Here is a 16,458-nt window from a genome sequence, read left to right as displayed (position 1 = left end):
CCTGGCTAATTTTTGTAGTTCTTGTAGAGATTAGATCTCCCTATGTTGCTCGGGCTGGTTTTGAACTCCTGACCTCGTGTGATCCTCCTGCCTTGGCTTCCAAAGTGTTTAGATTACAGGCATGAGCCACCATGCCTGGCCTGTGTGTTCTTTCACAGCAGACACCAGAACCCTTTCCTGTTCCCCAGTGCTGTGTCAATAACTGTGCAGCTGATTTAACTGAGAGAAAAGGTAGGAATTGTTTTCTGAAGCATTCTGAATGAGAAGGGAAACCTAATGAGTTTTGAATTTTATTGTGGCTAACACATTAGATGCATTATTAAGGTTTGACAATATGGTGACTGCCTATAAAGACTTTTGCAACCAGTGCCTGTAACCTTCATTCCAAATGAACGTTCTTGTGATGGCTCCAATGTTACAGACAAGCATTAACAGCCAAAAAGAAAAAAGGAAATCTCCTTATGGTGTGAAAGGCCTCTCAGCTGCAGCTGCCCTGACACCCAGACGAGCCCTCCCAGCTGCAGAGGGTGATTTCAGTCCATGTCAACTCTCCTGCTTGTCTTTACAGCAGAATGAATTCTCTTTTGTCTCAGCCTTTCCCGATTCATGTTTTCTATCCTGAAAACAAAAAGACTGCAATTAGGCCCAGATGCTCAATCAGTGCTTTTCAAAGTGGCAAGAGGAGTTGGAAGCTCAACGGGAAGCCGGGAAGCCGAGCAGTTATACCAGCAGGCACTAGCCCGCAGGCCTCCATCCCAGGTCAGCATCCTCCTCTTCCTAGAGCTTCTCCCATGGCCGGCCTTGGACTCTCCCCTGCCCCTTCCTTACCTGTGTAGACTCTTGTCCACACAAATCAGTTTATAGCAACTTAGGGCATTTCCTGGTACCTGATTCTCTGAAGTTTAACATCTTCTTTTGTTGGCTCCTTGGGTGTCTCGCTGGCCTCAGCGATCATGTCTCGAATTTTCTGCAGGCAGTCTGCCAGATTCCGGAACTGATAGCGGCTGCTTTCAGAGGTGAGGATCAACTCTCCTAACCTGTTGATCTTGTTTTTATGCTGCAGAAGACAAAGGAAAAACTGGAGTCCTACAGAGTAAAGGTTTAAAAGCCACTGAGGGATTTCTAGGGAAAGAAAGGAATGGTGGTTACCATGATGGCTATCTTCTGCCGCACAGGCTCTGCGATCCAGTCGGCAGTTGCCAAATGGAACCTGACTTCCGCCTTGGAATTCACTGTGGATGAAAAGGAGAAGGGAGCATGGGTGCCTGAGACTTCCAGGAAGGATCAACCCCCGGGTGACCAGTGACCATCCTGAAACAAAGGGAGGCCAGAGACCTAACCATGTACATTCTAGCCTATGTCCAAGTTGGCTATGAACAAGTCTGCAAAGATAGTGAGGCACTCTTGGGCAAAAATAGACTTCCGGTAACTAAGCACCCAGTGCTTCTCTTACAGTTTTACTGGGTTGAAAAAAAAATGGAGGGAACGGGTTGCACCAGAATGAAGGAAACCTGTTCTTGGAGCTGGCTGCCACCTCACACTGCGATTTCTCTTTGTTTAGACTCACAAGCCGATCCTAGTCCTAGCAACCCACAGCTGAATGTCTGAGAATCAGACCACATTCAAAAGAATAGAGAGGATTATTATAAGCCGGCAGTATTAAAGCTTCTGCTGAAAAATCCCTTTATTCCATATGAACATAAACACAGAGTTCCTCAAGCCCACCTCCCAGCTACATTTTAAAGCAAAAGAAAGCAACAAGGCACCCCGTACCTTTGTTCACATTCTGCCCCCCAGGACCACTACTCCGACAATAAGATATTGTCAAGCGATCTGTAAAACAGAAGAAAGTACACACACAAAACTGATTACCTCATGGCAAATGTGCAAACTGCTAATTAACTATCAACACAGCTATCCCTATTATATATCTTTCTCTTTCAATGACTTTTTTTTGTTTGTTTGTTTGAGACAGAGTCCCACTCTGTTGCCCAGGCTGGAGGGCTGTGGCGTAATCTCGGCTCACTGCAACCTCCACCTCCCGGATTCAAGCAATTCTCCCGTCTTAGCCTCTTGAGTAGCTGGGATTACAGGCGCGTGCCACCACGCCCGGATAATTTTTATATTTTTAGTAGAGACGGGGTTTCACCATATTGATCAGGCTGGTCTCAAACTCTTGACCTCATGATCCACCCGCCTCGGCCTCCCAATCAATGACTTTTATATACAGTCATCCCTCAGTAGCTATCAGGGATTGGCTCTATGACTCTTGTGGATACCAAAATCTGTGAATGCACAGTCCCTGATATAAAATGGTATATTTGCAAATAAGCTGCACATATCCTCCTGCATACTTACAACCATCTCTAGATCGCTTATAACACCTAATACAATATAAATGCTATAAACACTATGTAAATACTTGTTCTACTGTATTTTTTTTGTGTGGTTTTTTTTTTTTTTTTGAGACAGAGTCTCACTCTGTCACCCAGGCTGGAGTGCAGTGGTGCACGGTCTCTGCTCACTGCAAGCTCCGCCTCCCGGGTTCACGCCATTCTCCTGCCTCAGCCTCCCAAGTAGCTGAGACTACGGGTGCCCGCCACCACACCCAGCTAATTTTTTGTATTTTTAGTAGAGGTGGGGTTTCACCATGTTAGCCAGGATGGTCTTGATCTCCTGACCTCGTGATCAGGCCTCAGCCTCCCAAAGTGCTGGGATTACAGGCGTTGAGCCACTGCGCCCGGCCTATACTGTATTGTTTAGGGAATCATAAGAAGAAAAAAATTCTGCACAAGCTGCAACCATCCTTTTTGTTCTTTTTCAATTTTTTTTTTTTTTTTTTTAACAGTCTCACTCTGTCACCCAGGATACAGTGCAGTGACGCAATCAAAGCTCACTGCAGCGACCATAGCTCACTGCAGCCTCAAACTCCTGAGCTCAAGTGATCCTCCTGAGTCAGCCTCCCAAGTAGCTAGGACTACAGGCATGTACCACCATACCCTGCTGATTTTTTTTTTTTTAATTTTTTGTAGTTATGCGGTCTTGTTATGTTGCCCTGGCTGGTCTCAAACTTCTGGGCTAAAGTGATCCTCCCAAAGTGTTGGGGTTACAGGTGTGAGCCACCGTGCCCAGCCTCTTTTTCAAAGATTTTTGATCCACAGTTGGTTGACTCCGTGAATGTGGAACTCACAGATACAGAGGGCCAACTATATATATAAATGTAACATCTGGGTCAGTGAAGCTGGAGATTATTCAGATGTCAAAACTGAAATTAGAGTAAGTAATTTTCTCAAAGTCACACAGATAGCAAAAGTAAAATCAGGACTTGGCTGGCTGCTTCTAGCCCCGTACATTCCACCTGATCTGCTGCCCTCACTTTTTGCTGCTTGTTTTCTGTTTGTTTTAAAGCAAGGATTATTTCAAAAGTTCAAACTAAGGGACGGAGTTAGTTTCATCCAAGATGTGGTGGATGTGGAATCTCAACAGACTATATAAGCTCCAAGAGGGCAGGACTGTGTCTTATTCATGGTATGTTCATGGCTGTTCCCTGGGCCTAGCTCACGGTTAGTGTTAAAACATCTGTTGGATGTATGAGGAGCTGGGAGCTCTAGCTTCAAACACTGGCTCCATCACGAAGTGACCATGATCTTGGCAAAGTCTCATTGTTTTTCTTGGTCTAATTTTTGTTTGTTTTTAATCTGTAAAATTAGGTTTCATCCTTCCCTTTTTATAATTAATGAGAAGCAGTCTTGTCATATCTGAGGAATTGAGGGAAGGCATTATATTGGGAAAATCTGAGTAACTGCAAGAAGTTTGGGTGGCAAGGAACTGTGGCACCATGGTGGCAGAGAGCTGGCCTCAGTGAGCAGTAGTGACTCATCTTGGGACTGCTTTTAAGAGGATTTCCTCCTTTGGAAAAATCAAATTAAATCCACTTTCTGACTAGGTAACAAGTGCACGTGCCACTGCAGGGGAACAGTTCTGCCATGGTGATCGCTGGCAACCTTGCACATGGGCAAAGCTTGAGCTGCAGCTGACTGAAGTCTTTATAGGAATGGAATGCTTCGGGATTCATGAGTGTGGGAGGCTGGTGAGGAGCTACTACCAGGCCACTGCCCACTTGCCTGCCTGTCTCCCTCTAGGAGGCTGTCACGAGACACTTCTCTTCACCTCCAGTTCTGATGAGATGGGAGGCTTTCTGCCTCCTCCCCTACACACATGCTGCCCTTACGGCACAGCCTCGTTTTTATTTTTTGAGACAGGGTCTCACTCTGGCACCCAGGCTGGAGTCCAGCGGCACAGCAGCCTCAACATCCCAGGCTCAAGCGAACATCCCGGGCTCAAGGGATCCTTCGGCCTCAGCCTCCCAAGGAGCTGAGACTACAGGCAGGCACAGCTTCAAGCTATAAAACTGCTTTGCTGCAGCATGTGGCTCCTCAGCCACAGGGTATCCTGTCCCTTGGGTTGTGGTCATCTGGCCTCTGTTTCAGAGTCATCTTGAGCAAGGGCCACAGGAAACCAGTACCTTTGGTTGCTCTTCCTTGCACTGTCTATGGAAGTCATACACTGTCTGAATCTCAAAAAGGCTCATTGTTTCTTTACAGGCTGTAACTGTTAGGCCTTGCTTATGCTTGACAGGTACAAAATTTTACAGTTATGCAAATGGTTTATTTACATGAAAATGTCTCTCACTCTTGTCTCCTAGCCACCAAGTTTGTCTTATCTCTCTATTCCTCCAGGCAGCCACTGCATTCCTTTCAGATCTAGATATCTTTCTACACAGATATGGATATAAAAATAGACACAGATATATTGATACAGATATTCAGAAATAGATATTTCAGGCCGGGTGCAGTGGCTCAAGCCTGTAATCCCAGCACTTTGGGAGGCTGAGGCGGGCAGATCACGAGGTCAGGAGATCGAGACCATCCTGGCTAACACAGTGAAACCCCGTCTCTACTAAAAAATACAAAAAATTAGCCGGGCATGGTGGCGGGCACCTGTAGTCCCAGCTACTCAGGAAGCTGAGGCAAGAGAATGGTGTGAACCTGGGAGGCGGAGCTTGCAGTGAGCAGAGATTGTGCCACTGCACTCTAACCTGGGCGACAGAGCGAGACTCCGAAAAAAAGATATTTCAGAGATATAGATACGTAAAACACAAATGGTAGCTTATAAACTCTCCTGTGTCTTCCTCTTTCGATTCATCTATTGTAAAGAGTGCTCCACGTCATGAGAATGTCAAGAGCTCTCCACTCAGGTGGCACACGGCACAGTATGATGTGAGTGGCCACGCCATCATTTATTTGCTATTCTAAATAATGCTACAAAGATTCTACTTCTGCACACCCAGAGACGGTCTCTTCAATTGGGCTGGAGAGATCTGGAAGGAATGTGTGAGGGATGAGAGAAATGACTGATTTTTTCTTTTCTTTTTTTCCTCTGAGACAGAGTCTCGCTGTGTCACCCAGGCTGGAGTGCAGTCGTGCAATCTCAGCTCACTGAAACCTGCCTCCCAGGCTCAAGTGATTCTCGTGCCTCAGCCTCCCGAGTAGCTGGGATCACAGGCACACTCAGCTAATTTTTGTATTTTTATTTTATTTGAGACTGGGTCCTGCTCTGTTGCCCAGGCAATGGCAGGATCTTGGCTCACTGCAACCTCTGCCTCCTGAGTTCAAGCAATTCTCCTGCCTCAGCCTCCCAAGTAGCTGGGATTACAGGCATGCGCCACCACACCCGGCTAATTTTGTATTTTTAGTAGAGATGGGGCTTCGCCATGTTGGCCAGGCTGGTCTTGAACTCCTGACCTCAGATGATCCACCGGCCTTGGCCTCCCAAAGTGTTGGAATTACAGGCGTGAGCCACTGTGCCTGGCCAAATTTTTATATTTTTAGTAGAGATGGGGTTTCACCATGTTGGCCATGCTGGTCTCAAATTCCTGGCCTCATGTGATCTACCCACCTTGGCCTCCCAAATTGTTGCGATTACACGCATGAGCCACCATGCCTGGCCAAATGATTTTTTAAAAATTTTTTATTTTTTCCAGACAGAGTTTTGCTCTCATTGCCCAGGCTGGAATGCGATGGCACAATCTTGGCTCACTGCAACCTCCACCTCCTGGGTTCAAGCGATTCTCCTGCCTCAGTCTCCCGAGTAACTGGGATTACAGGCACATGCCACCATACAGCCAACTGATTTTTAAGAAAACAAAATTACTTACTTAGAGGGATGTCACTGTCGGCTTGCTTTGCACCATCCTGTAATGTAACGTACACACTGTCAAATAAGTATTACCTGCTGGGTAACTCCTAACTGGTTCAAGGCAACAAAGAAATGATGTAAAGTCACAACACAAACATTATACATTAGTATTTTCGGGTCCCCTGCAAAATCATATCACAATGACAGAAAAAGCATCCTTAGACTCCAGAGGTACCACCTCAGAAACACTCCTCTAGGAGAATGGATCTGATGTCTCCAGCCTTCCCTGCCCTAGCCTTAGCTAGTGTCAGGCACCATCAGAGGCCTGGCTCCAGCAGGAGGAGGAACCACAGGGCACATGCATCAGGGAGCCTCCAAAAGCAACACCCTCTGTCAACCTGGAGCAACAAGCCTGGCAGGCCGGCCGGGCGCGGTGGCTCAAGCCTGTAATCCCAGCACTTTGGGAGGCTGAGACGGGCAGATCACGAGGTCAGGAGATCGAGACCATCCTGGCTAACACAGTGAAACCCCATCTCTACTAAAAAATACAAAAAAACTAGCCGGGCGAGGTGGCGGGCGCCTGTGGTCCCAGCTACTCGGGAGGCTGAGGCAGGAGAATGGCATAAACCCGGGAGGCGGAGCTTGCAGTGAGCTGAGATCCGGCCACTGCACTCCAGCCTGGGTGACAAAGCGAGACTCCGTCTCAAAAAAAAAAAAAAAAAAAAAAAAAAAAACACCCTGGCAGGCCACCCTGTTCTTTCCGGGCCACAGGAGACTCCCACACGACGCAGTCCATCTTGGACAGTGACTGTAAATGCACCCTGAGGGCTTCTGTCAAACTAACTACTCACTCTAGGACTTCTCACCTCCATGTCTCTCTCTCCCTTACCGTTCCTCAAGCAGCAATGCCCTTCAGCCTTAAATCTTTGTATCCACAAGGCCCAGTGCAAACGCCACCCACTCCAAGGCTTTTCTGGCCCTCCAGGCTCAAAGCATCAGTATCCTCAGGTGCACTCTCCCTAACTGCCTTCATTTCTTTTTTTTTGAGACGGAGTCTCGCTCTGTAGTCCAGGCTGGAGTGCAATGGTGTGATCTCAGCTCACTGCAACCTCTGCCTCTTGGATTCAAGTGATTCTCCTGCCTCAGCCTCCTGAGTAGCTGAGATTACAGGCACATGCCACCATGCCCAGTTATTTACTTATTTTTTTTTTGTATTTTTAGTAGAGATAGGGTTTTACCATGTTAGTCAGGCTGGTTTCGAGCTCCTGACCTCAAGTGATATGCCCGCCTTGGCTAGGATTACAGGCGTGATCTGTCCCCCAAAGTGGTAGGATTATAGGTGTGAGCCACCATGCCCAGCCTGCCTTCATTTCTTTTATCTTAGAATTATTTGGGAGTTGGCCTGGTGCGGTGGCTCACGTCTATAATCCCAGCACTTTGGGAGGCCGAGACGGGTGGATCGCTTGAGATCAGGAGTTGGAGACCAGCCTGGCCAACATGGTGAAACCTCCCCTCTACTAAAAATACAAAAAAATCAGCTAGGCATGGTGGCACACACCTGTAATCCTAGCTACTCGGGGAGGCTGAGGCGGGAGGGTTGCTTGAATCCAGGAGATGGAGGTTGCAGTAAGCTGAGATCATGACACTGCACTCTTGCCTGGGACACTGCACTCCAGCTTGGGTGACAGAGCGAGACTCCATCTCGAAAAAAAAAAGAAAAAGAATTATTTGGGGTGAAACCCTCATCCTACTCCACCTGTCTGCAGCACTGAAGATCATGGGCCACACCCTCCTTCCTGAAGCATGTTCTATCTGTTCCTTCTGAGATTTTCCTTTTACCTTCCTAGGACTCTTTCTCACTCAGATAGCTCTTTGCAACTTTTAAACACTGCCATGCCCTTGAAATACTTCTCTCTCTCTTTCTTTCCCTAGAATACTTCATCTATGCTGATGAGAATAGCCTGTTTTTTGTTTTTGTTTTGAGACGGAGTCTCACTCTGTCGCCCAGGTTGGAGTGCAGTGGTGCAATCTCGGCTCACTGCAACCTCTGCCTCCTGGGTTCAAGTGACTTGTCCTGCCTCAGCCTCCTGAGTAGCTGGAACTATAGGTGTGTGCACCACGCCTGACTAATTTTTGTATTTTTAGTAGAGACGGGGTTTCACCATGTTGTCCAGGCTGGTCTCGAACTCCTGACCTCAAGTGATCTACCCACCTTGGCCTCTCAAAGTGCTGGGATTACAGGCATGAGCCACTGTGCCTGGCCAGAAAATAGCCTGTTTTTGACACCCAACTTTCTGGCTCAAACTCAAACCTTTCTCCTCAACTCCATACCCATATACCCAACGACTACTCAGCATCTCTTCTCAGATGTCTAATGGACTCAAACCTTAAGTCTCCTCAGAGGACTTACCTTACTAACAAGCTGAGGTAGCCTCAGCACTCTGTTGCAGCACCCTGGTCTATTCATCACACTACCTCTCACTACCTAATGGTTTCCCTATTTGTTTACTGCCTCCTCCTTCCACTAGAATTAAGCTCCACAAAGGAGAGAGATCCTGTCTGTTTTGTTTATCATGGCTGTATATGCTAGACTGAAGTAGTGACTGACACAGTAGGTATACAATAAACATCTCTCATCTCACTTAATAGCAACTCAATCCTTTCATTGCTCAAGGCCCCAGACCTGGCTGGGCATGGTGGCTCATGCCTGTAATCCCAGCACTTTGGGAGGCTGAGGCGAGCAGATCATTTGAGGTCAGGAGTTTGAGACCAGCCTGGCCAACATGGTGAAAACCCTGTCTCTACTAAAAATGCAAAAATATGAGCCGGGCATGGTGGTGCATGCCTGTAATCCCAGCTACTCAGGAGGCTGAGGCACAAGAATCACTTGAACCCAGGAGGCAGAGGTTGCAGTGAGCTGAGATCACGCCACTGCACTCCAGCCTGGATGACTGAGTGAGACCCTGTCTCAAAAAAAAAAAAAAAAAAGGGCCAGGCATGGTGGCTCACGCCTGTAATCCTAGCACTTTGGGAGGCTGAGGCAGGCAGATCACGAGGTCAGGAGATGGAGACCATCCTGGCTAATACGGTGAAATCCCGTCTCTACCAAATAAATAAATAAATAAATTAGCCAGGTGTGGTGGTGGGCGCCTGTAGTCCCAGCTACTCAGGAGGCTGAGGCAGGAGAATGGTGTGAACCCGGGAGGCAGAGGTTGCAGTGAGCAGAGATGGTGCCACTGTACTCCAGCCTGGGCGACAGAGCGAGACTCCGTCTCAAAAAAAAAAAAAAAAAAAAAAAAAAAAAAAAAAGGCCCCAGACTTCAATTCCTCTTTTATTCTCACTTCTCATATCCAATCAGTTAGCAAATCTTGCAGGCTTTCTTTCCAAAATATGTCTAGAATCTGACCAATTCTCATGACTCCTGCTGCTTCCACCCTGCTTATCATCTCTTGCCCTATACTGCAATCTCCTTACTTGTCTCCCTGATCTTGGCATCCTCCATCTGTTCTCTATAAGGCTCTCTGAGTGATCCTTGTAAAACTAAAATAATTCCATTCTCCTGCTTCAAGCTCTCCAATAGGTCTGCCTTACATTCAAAGGAAAGGCTGGAGGCCAGTAAGTCCTAGAAACAGGCCTTTTCCCAGCCATCCCTCTCTTTGGCTTTTCCTCCTGACTCGCCTGCTGAGCCACACCTAGGGACTGCTACTGCCTTCAGGTTATTACACTTTCCCTTCCCTCTGCCTGCGATGCTCATCTCCCCCCTATTCTCATGACTTGCTGTCTGGCTTCTTCCAGGTTGTTATTCAAATGTCACCTCATTGAGGGCCTTCTTAGACAATCTTACTTAAAGTTGCCATCCTACTCCCTACCTCTGGCACTACTTCTGCCTTCTTGGCTTTATTTTCTCCAAAGTACTACCTCACATATTAGTCCATTTACTTATTGCCTGTCTCCCTCCACCAGAACATAAGCTCCACAAGCTTTAGAATTTCAATTTTGGGCCGGGCGCGGTGGCTCAAGCCTGTAATCCCAGCACTTTGGGAGGCCGAGACGGGCGGATCACGAGGTCACAAGATCAAGACCATCCTAGCTAACATGGTGAAACCCCATCTCTACTAAAAAAATACAAAAAACTAGCCGGGCGAGGTGGCGGGCGCCTGTAGTCCCAGCTACTGGGGAGGCTGAGGCAGGAGAATGGCGTGAACCCGGGAGGCGGAGCTTGCAGTGAGCTGAGATCCGGCCACTGCACTCCAGCCTGGGTGCCAGAGCGAGACTCCGTCTCAAAAAAAAAAAAAAAAAAAAAAAAAAAGAATTTCAATTTTGTTTGCTACTCCATCCCCTAGCCTAGCACAGCTTTTGTTGAGTGAGCGAGTGAATTAATGAACAAATAGAATGGATATTCTTTTCCAGTCCTGTAAGTGGAAGCTCAACAGGTTTGGGTGGGTCTTATCTCTCTTGCTCCGGGGCTTGATTCAGTGCCTGCACACAGCGGGCTAAATAAATGCTCCTGAAGGAACGATCGAGAAGCCGTTTTATTCGCGTGTCCTGGGGTTACTGGAGGCAATGGTCAGTGTAACGTCCCAAAGGGTAGCAAACAACCTGGCAGCCTCTTGCCTTTATTGTCCGCCTTGGGGGGGGGCCAGAATGCCCATATTTCCCCTTGGGACTGGAATTTGGTCTTGAGGGCCAAAGAAACGAACGTGGAAAAGCTGGCGGCCCCGAAAGAAGTATACCCAGCCGGCCTTCTCGGCTCCGGCACATCTCGCGCTACAACAAGCACCCCACTCCCGGCCAGGTTAGCGCGGACAGCCAGCCCCCTCCCGCGGCGACCGTCACGCAGCCCCCCGACGTAGCTCCACATCCGGCCAATGGGGCCCGGGGTTCCTAACGCCACCCAACAGCCTAACAAAACGCCCCTTCCATCCAGTCCTTCCCGGCTCACCGGGACCCTCCAAGCGGTGTCCGAGCCCTGAGATTCGGGGTAGAGCTTGTCCAGGCTGTAGATGCTTTTGAACTCAGTGCCATCTTTCTGCTTGTGCAGCGCCCGGCGTGGGCACCGTGTGGGCGGTGGGAGCAGCCAGACTCCGGCTCGGTTCAGGCTCCAGCGCAGGCACCCGGTGGCCGCCATGCTTGGGTCTTGCGACTGTTTCCGGCGGGCGCTTTCTCCCAGCGGTCCGCAAACTCCAGTGGCCCTCAAGCTTTGGTTCCGCGCAGTTTCTAGGGCCCGCCGAGGGGAGGCGGCAAGCTGGGGTTCCGGCTATGCTCCCGGGCCGGCCGCCTCCGGGAGGCCTGGTTGGCGGGAGAAGACGGTGGCCAGACAGCGAGCTACTACAGGAAGAGTGTCCCGATCTTGTGTGCCCGAGAAACACCACTTCTCTCCCTTTCAGAGTCCGTGCCCTCCGCCTGGACCGCCCCCTGCCCAATTCAAACATCAGCGAGGCCTGCCCGGCAAGCCTGGGGCGTCTCCCGCCCCGCGCTTCCCAGTCCCTTTACTCTGCTCTAATTTATCTTTTTTCTCTTCCTTTACAAAAATCACTCAGTCCTAATTGTCTAATTGCTGTCTCCTAGCTGGAATGTGAGCTCCAGGAGGGCACCGGCTCACTGCTGTGTCCCCAGCACCGAGAACATGGCACATCGTGGACACCTCATGAGTACTGATAAAATGAATTCTGTAGGAATGTATTTTTGAAAGCTGGGTTCTGGTAGACCTGAGTTTTAGGAACGCCAGCCTCTTTTTACAAGGCAGCCTATGCGCAAATTCCCCGCTGAGCACGTGTGTGTCATGGCTTGTACCCAGCAGCTCTGCAGGACAAATACCAGATGGGAGGAGGAGGCAGGTCACCAAAGAAAGGTTCGCAAAACGTGGAACGTCATCCCCCGCCCTTCAGCTTTATGGAGCAAGATGGTGCTTTCTTCCAGCCAGGAGAGAGGGGGCCCCTGGGGAAGTAGGGAGAGAATTCAGAGAACTGCCGGCTAACTGGAACCCTTTGATAGCGCCGTTAAGGGCTGAACTACACACAAGTTCCAATTCTGAAAAAGGTTCAAAGTCGAGCAAGCAGTGTTTGAAAACAGCTAAACCTTAGTTATTTTGTTGAGAGGCAATGTGGTAAATGGAAACAAGGCTAAAAAATGTTCATAATTATTAGTAATGCTAGCGATTGTTTCTTAATGTAGAGTTCTATTTTTAGAAACAAGCATAATTCTCTAGAAAAATGTGCCCCCGGGGATGCTGGCTGATTTAAACAGGAGATTGTTATCAAACCAAGCTTTTACCATCTCAGCATCATTGCTACAGCAAATCTTTAAGAAGGAATAAACCACTTTCCAAGCACTGACTTTATAAGCTCAGATAGGAAGGGGTGACAATTGACATATCTCGGGCTCTAGGTTGGGAGGAGTCTCTGCCCTGTCTGACTTAGTCCCAAGACCTCAAAGGGAATAGAGGCATCTCCATGGCAACTGGAATAAGCTGCTCAGGGGAGCAAAACCAGGCATTCACTCAGTTCCGGGGCTAAAGGGTTATAAGTAATAAAGTCAGAACCTTTCCATGACATCATTGCTCTGAGGCTGGGCTCCAGCTCTGCACCTGACCCAAGGCAACAGGAAAAGGAAGCTGCAGGTTTCCATGGCCCCAAATAAACACAGCCTGCTCAGGCCATCTGGTGGCCTGGATTCTGGGAGAGGAGGTGGGTAGAGGAGAGAATGAGACAAGCTGCCCTGGGGTGGAGAGAGGAGCAGCTGGTGAGCTCCTCTTACCTGCTGCCGCTGTGAACTATCCAGAATGGAGGCCCTGGGAGAAAAAGGCCAGAAAGGGGCCACCTGTTCTCCCAAAAAGATGGGCCCTAAAGACTGAGGCCAGTCTTCCCTTTCTCCTCCTTGGTTCTCTATAGGCTGAGATGGTGCTTCAGGGAGGGGACATTCATGGGGGAAGAGGAAAGAGGTCATTCCTGGCAGCTGAGGAACTTGCAGACACCAGCCCTTCTATAGGGCCTATGAGTTGCGGTACTATTCCTATGTAGGGGGTCCACAGAATTCCCCTTTCTTCTTCTCTGTACTGCCCTGGGTCAGATGGCCTCTTTTTGTTTTTTTTTTTTTGTTTTTTTTTGAGATTGAGTCTCGCTCTGTTGCCGAGGCTGGAGTGCCGTGGCGCCTATCTCAGCTCACTGCAACCTCTACCTCCTGGGTTCAAGCAATTCTCCTGCTTCAGCCTCCCAAGTAGCTGGGACTACAGGCGCGCACCACTATGCCTGACTAATTGAATTTTTAGTAGACACTGGCCAGGCTGGTCTCAAACTCCTGACCTCGTGATCCGCCTGACTTGGCCTCCCAAAGTGCTGGGATTACAGGCGTGAGCCACCATGCCCGGCCAGATGGCCTCTTAAAACTCATCATTGACCAGGTGCGGTGGCTCTCACCTGTAATCTCAGCACTCTGGGAGGCCAGAGTGGGTGGATCACCTGTGGTCAGGGGTTCAAGACCAGCCTGGGTAACATGGCAAAACCTCGTCTCTACTAAAAAAATGCAAAAATTAGCTGGGCGTGGTGGCACACACCTGTAATCCCAGCTACTTGGGAGACTGAGGCTGGAGAATCGCTTGAACCCGGGAGGCGGAGGTTGTAGAGCTGAGATCGCACCACTGCACTCCAGCCTGGGCGACAGAGCAGGACTCTGTGTCAAAAAAAAAAAAAAAGAAAAAAAAATCCCCAAAAAACAAAAGCCAAAACAAAACTCATCATTATGTGTAGATAGGAAATGTGCAATGAGGCATGGTGGATTGGTCAGGACTAAGTTTGAATATTTTTTTTTAATTAAAAAAATAGACAATGTGTCCATGTCCTAACTGCTGGTACCCGTGACTATGAGTTTATTTTAAAATTGTATTATTATTATTTTTTGAGACAAGGTCTCACTCTGTCATTTGGGCTGGAGTGCTGGTATGATCATGGCTCACTGCAACCTTGGCCTCCCTAGCTCAAGCTATCCTCCCACCTCAGCCTCCCAAGTAGCTGGGATTACTGGCATGTGCTGGCTAATTTGTGTATTTTTTGTAGAGACAAGGTTTCTTGTCTCTGCCAGCCCAGGCTGGTCTTGAACTCCTGGGCTCAAGCAATCCACTTACCTTGGCCTCCCAAAGTGGTGGGATAATCATCATGAGCCACTATGCCCAGCTAACTTTGAATATTTCTATGTAACCTTGAATTACTAACCTGACCTCTAAGTTTTTGTATCCTCATCAGTAAAATGGAGATTTTATAGTCATCTCATAAAGTTCCTAAGGATAGTAAACACATATAAAACACTTAACACAGTGCTTGGCATGAAGTCAGCAGGCAACAAAATTAGCTGCTACTAAGAGATGCAACGTGCATGCAGATTCCTAAGGGAACCTTTTCTTTGAGACACCTGACTACTGTTGTCATTTTTCCTCTGTAGCCCTGGAGTGGGAAATCCAGTCTGACGAGCTCTATTCCAACCCTCTTTCCTTCTTCCCTGAGGGGATGGGCAGCACAGAGCTGCCCCCTCTCCCTGGAAGGTACTTCCTTCATTGCTAGCCCTTATCTGTCTGGTCCCCTAAAACTGAGGCCACCCCCCAGCTCTCAGTTCAGGATCCCCAGGGAGGGCAGAGGCAGGTCTGTTTGGCTAGCTCCCCTCCCCAAGTGGGGCAGGGGGTTTGGCCCTGGGAGAGGAGAAGGGGAGGAGAGAATGGGGCAGGGGCAGCGGGGCAGTTGCGGGGAGGAGCCCCTGGGGAGGCAGCAGGGAGTATCTGCCCACAGAGCAAGGACAAAATGGTGATCAGGAGGGAAGAAGGAAAAGAAATGCATCCAGAGGGAAGTTTAGAAAGCTGAGGGAGGCCAGGCATGGTGGCTTACTCCTGTAATCCCAGCACTTTGGGAGGCCAATGTGGGAGGATCATTTGAGCCCAGGAGTTCAAGACCAGCCTGGACAAATAGCAAGACCTGGTCTCTACAAAAAATTAAAAAAAAAAAAAAGCCAGCATAGTCCCAGCTACTGGAGAGGCTGAAGGGAGAGGATCACTTCAGCTCAGGAGTTGGAGGCCGAGGCCGAGTAAGCTACAGTTGTGCCACTGCACTCCAACCTGGGCAACAAAGCAAGACCCTGTCTGCAAAAAAAAAAAAAAAAAAAAAAAAAAGGGAGAGAAGGGTGGCTGGATACATGCCACAGCTTCCTTCATCTTTCAGGTGTGACTGCTCCATGTGGTCATCACCACCTGCTCCCCATCCTGGTGATGACAGGTGACAACAGGATGGGAAAACCCCACAGCCACTTGCACGCTGCCCTTGTGAAACCCCCATGCTGTTCAGTTGATGTACTAAGCACAGCAGTTTGGGGACCAGCCCTGGGCTCGGGCTCGCCACATCGCACTTTTTTTTTCTTGAGACTGAATTTCGTTCTATCACCAGGCTGGAGTGCAGTGGTGTGGTCTAGGCTCACTGTAACCTCCACCTCCTGGGTTCTAGCAATTCTTGTACCTCAGCCTCCAGAGTAGCTGGGATTACAGGTGTGCACCACCATGCCTGGCTAATTTTTGTGTTTTTAGTAGAGATGGGGTTTCGCCATGTTGGCCAGGCTGGTTTCCAACTCCTGGGCTCAAGTGATCCTCCTGCCTTGGCCTCCCAAAGTGCTGGGATTACAGGCGTGAGCCACTGTGCCCGGCCCCACACCACACTCACCTCCCCTCCTGAGTTCAAGGGAAGTTGTTCCCCATCAGGACATTGGGGAAGGAATTTTGGGTGAAGCCTGCATTTCTCCCCAGCTCCAGCTGGCCCGAGTCTACTTCCCTGGGAAGACTTTGGAAGCTGTTCCACAGACTCAGGTCATGTGGGCTGGTGGAATTGGGGTCCACAGAGCTGCCTTTTTTGTCTGGAGACAGGAGAGTGAAGAAGCTAGCAAGAAACCCCTCAAAGATTCAGGAGCATTTTCCTCTCTGATTTTGGAAGTCACCCATCGGAAAGGTCCATCCAGGCTGCTGGTGCGAGAAGGGGTGGGTGGGGTTGGCAGTGTGAAGTGAAGGAGGATACCCTAGAGGTGCCCCCTTTGATCAGGATCCACAGTCCTGTTTCTAGGCTTCCAATATCTGAGCTTGGACAGCAATTCTTTTTTTTTCTGTCTTTTTTTTTTTTGAGACGGAGTCTCGCTCTGTCGCTCAGGCTGGAGTGCAGTCGTGCGAACTCGGTTCACTGCAAGCTCCGCCTCCCGGGTTCACGCTATTCTCCTGCCTCAGCCTCCCGAGTAGCTGG

General features: G+C 49.0%; 1 protein-coding gene across 2 annotated transcripts; it reads right to left on the bottom strand.

Annotated features, from left to right (window-relative positions):
• Nucleotides 1-277: 277 nt before the first annotated feature.
• Nucleotides 278-11,349, bottom strand: MRPL58 (mitochondrial ribosomal protein L58). Of its 2 annotated transcripts, none has more exons than XM_065531960.1 (6): nt 11,142-11,349; nt 6,218-6,254; nt 1,774-1,833; nt 1,150-1,232; nt 888-1,078; nt 278-618 (listed from the first exon to the last, which is right to left on the bottom strand). In XM_065531960.1, exons 1-6 carry the CDS (start codon nt 11,325-11,327, stop codon nt 534-536), a joined length of 642 nt encoding a protein of 213 aa, XP_065388032.1. In that variant the 5' UTR covers nt 11,328-11,349; the 3' UTR covers nt 278-533. The 2 variants fall into 2 exon arrangements, with proteins under 2 accessions (XP_065388032.1, XP_005584955.3); XM_005584898.4 differs by having other exon boundaries at nt 888-1,057.
• Nucleotides 11,350-16,458: the final 5,109 nt, after the last annotated feature.

This window comes from Macaca fascicularis, chromosome 16, assembly GCF_037993035.2.
Source record: "Macaca fascicularis isolate 582-1 chromosome 16, T2T-MFA8v1.1".
Classification (NCBI taxonomy): domain Eukaryota; kingdom Metazoa; phylum Chordata; class Mammalia; order Primates; family Cercopithecidae; genus Macaca; species Macaca fascicularis.
The sequence above is the reverse complement of the archived record's forward strand: the minus strand, read 5'-3'. Positions and strand labels throughout refer to the sequence as shown.

Coding starts and splice junctions, on each gene's coding strand:
- MRPL58 (XM_065531960.1), bottom strand. CDS start 11,327: ATGGCGGCCACCGGGTGCCTGCGCTGGAGCCTGAACCGAGCCGGAGTC. Junction 1,233..1,773: donor GGGGCAGAATGTGAACAAAG/GTACGGGGTGCC, acceptor TTTCATCCACAG/TGAATTCCAAGGCGGAAGTC. Junction 619..887: donor GTTAAACTTCAGAGAATCAG/GTACCAGGAAAT, acceptor TTTTGTTTTCAG/GATAGAAAACATGAATCGGG.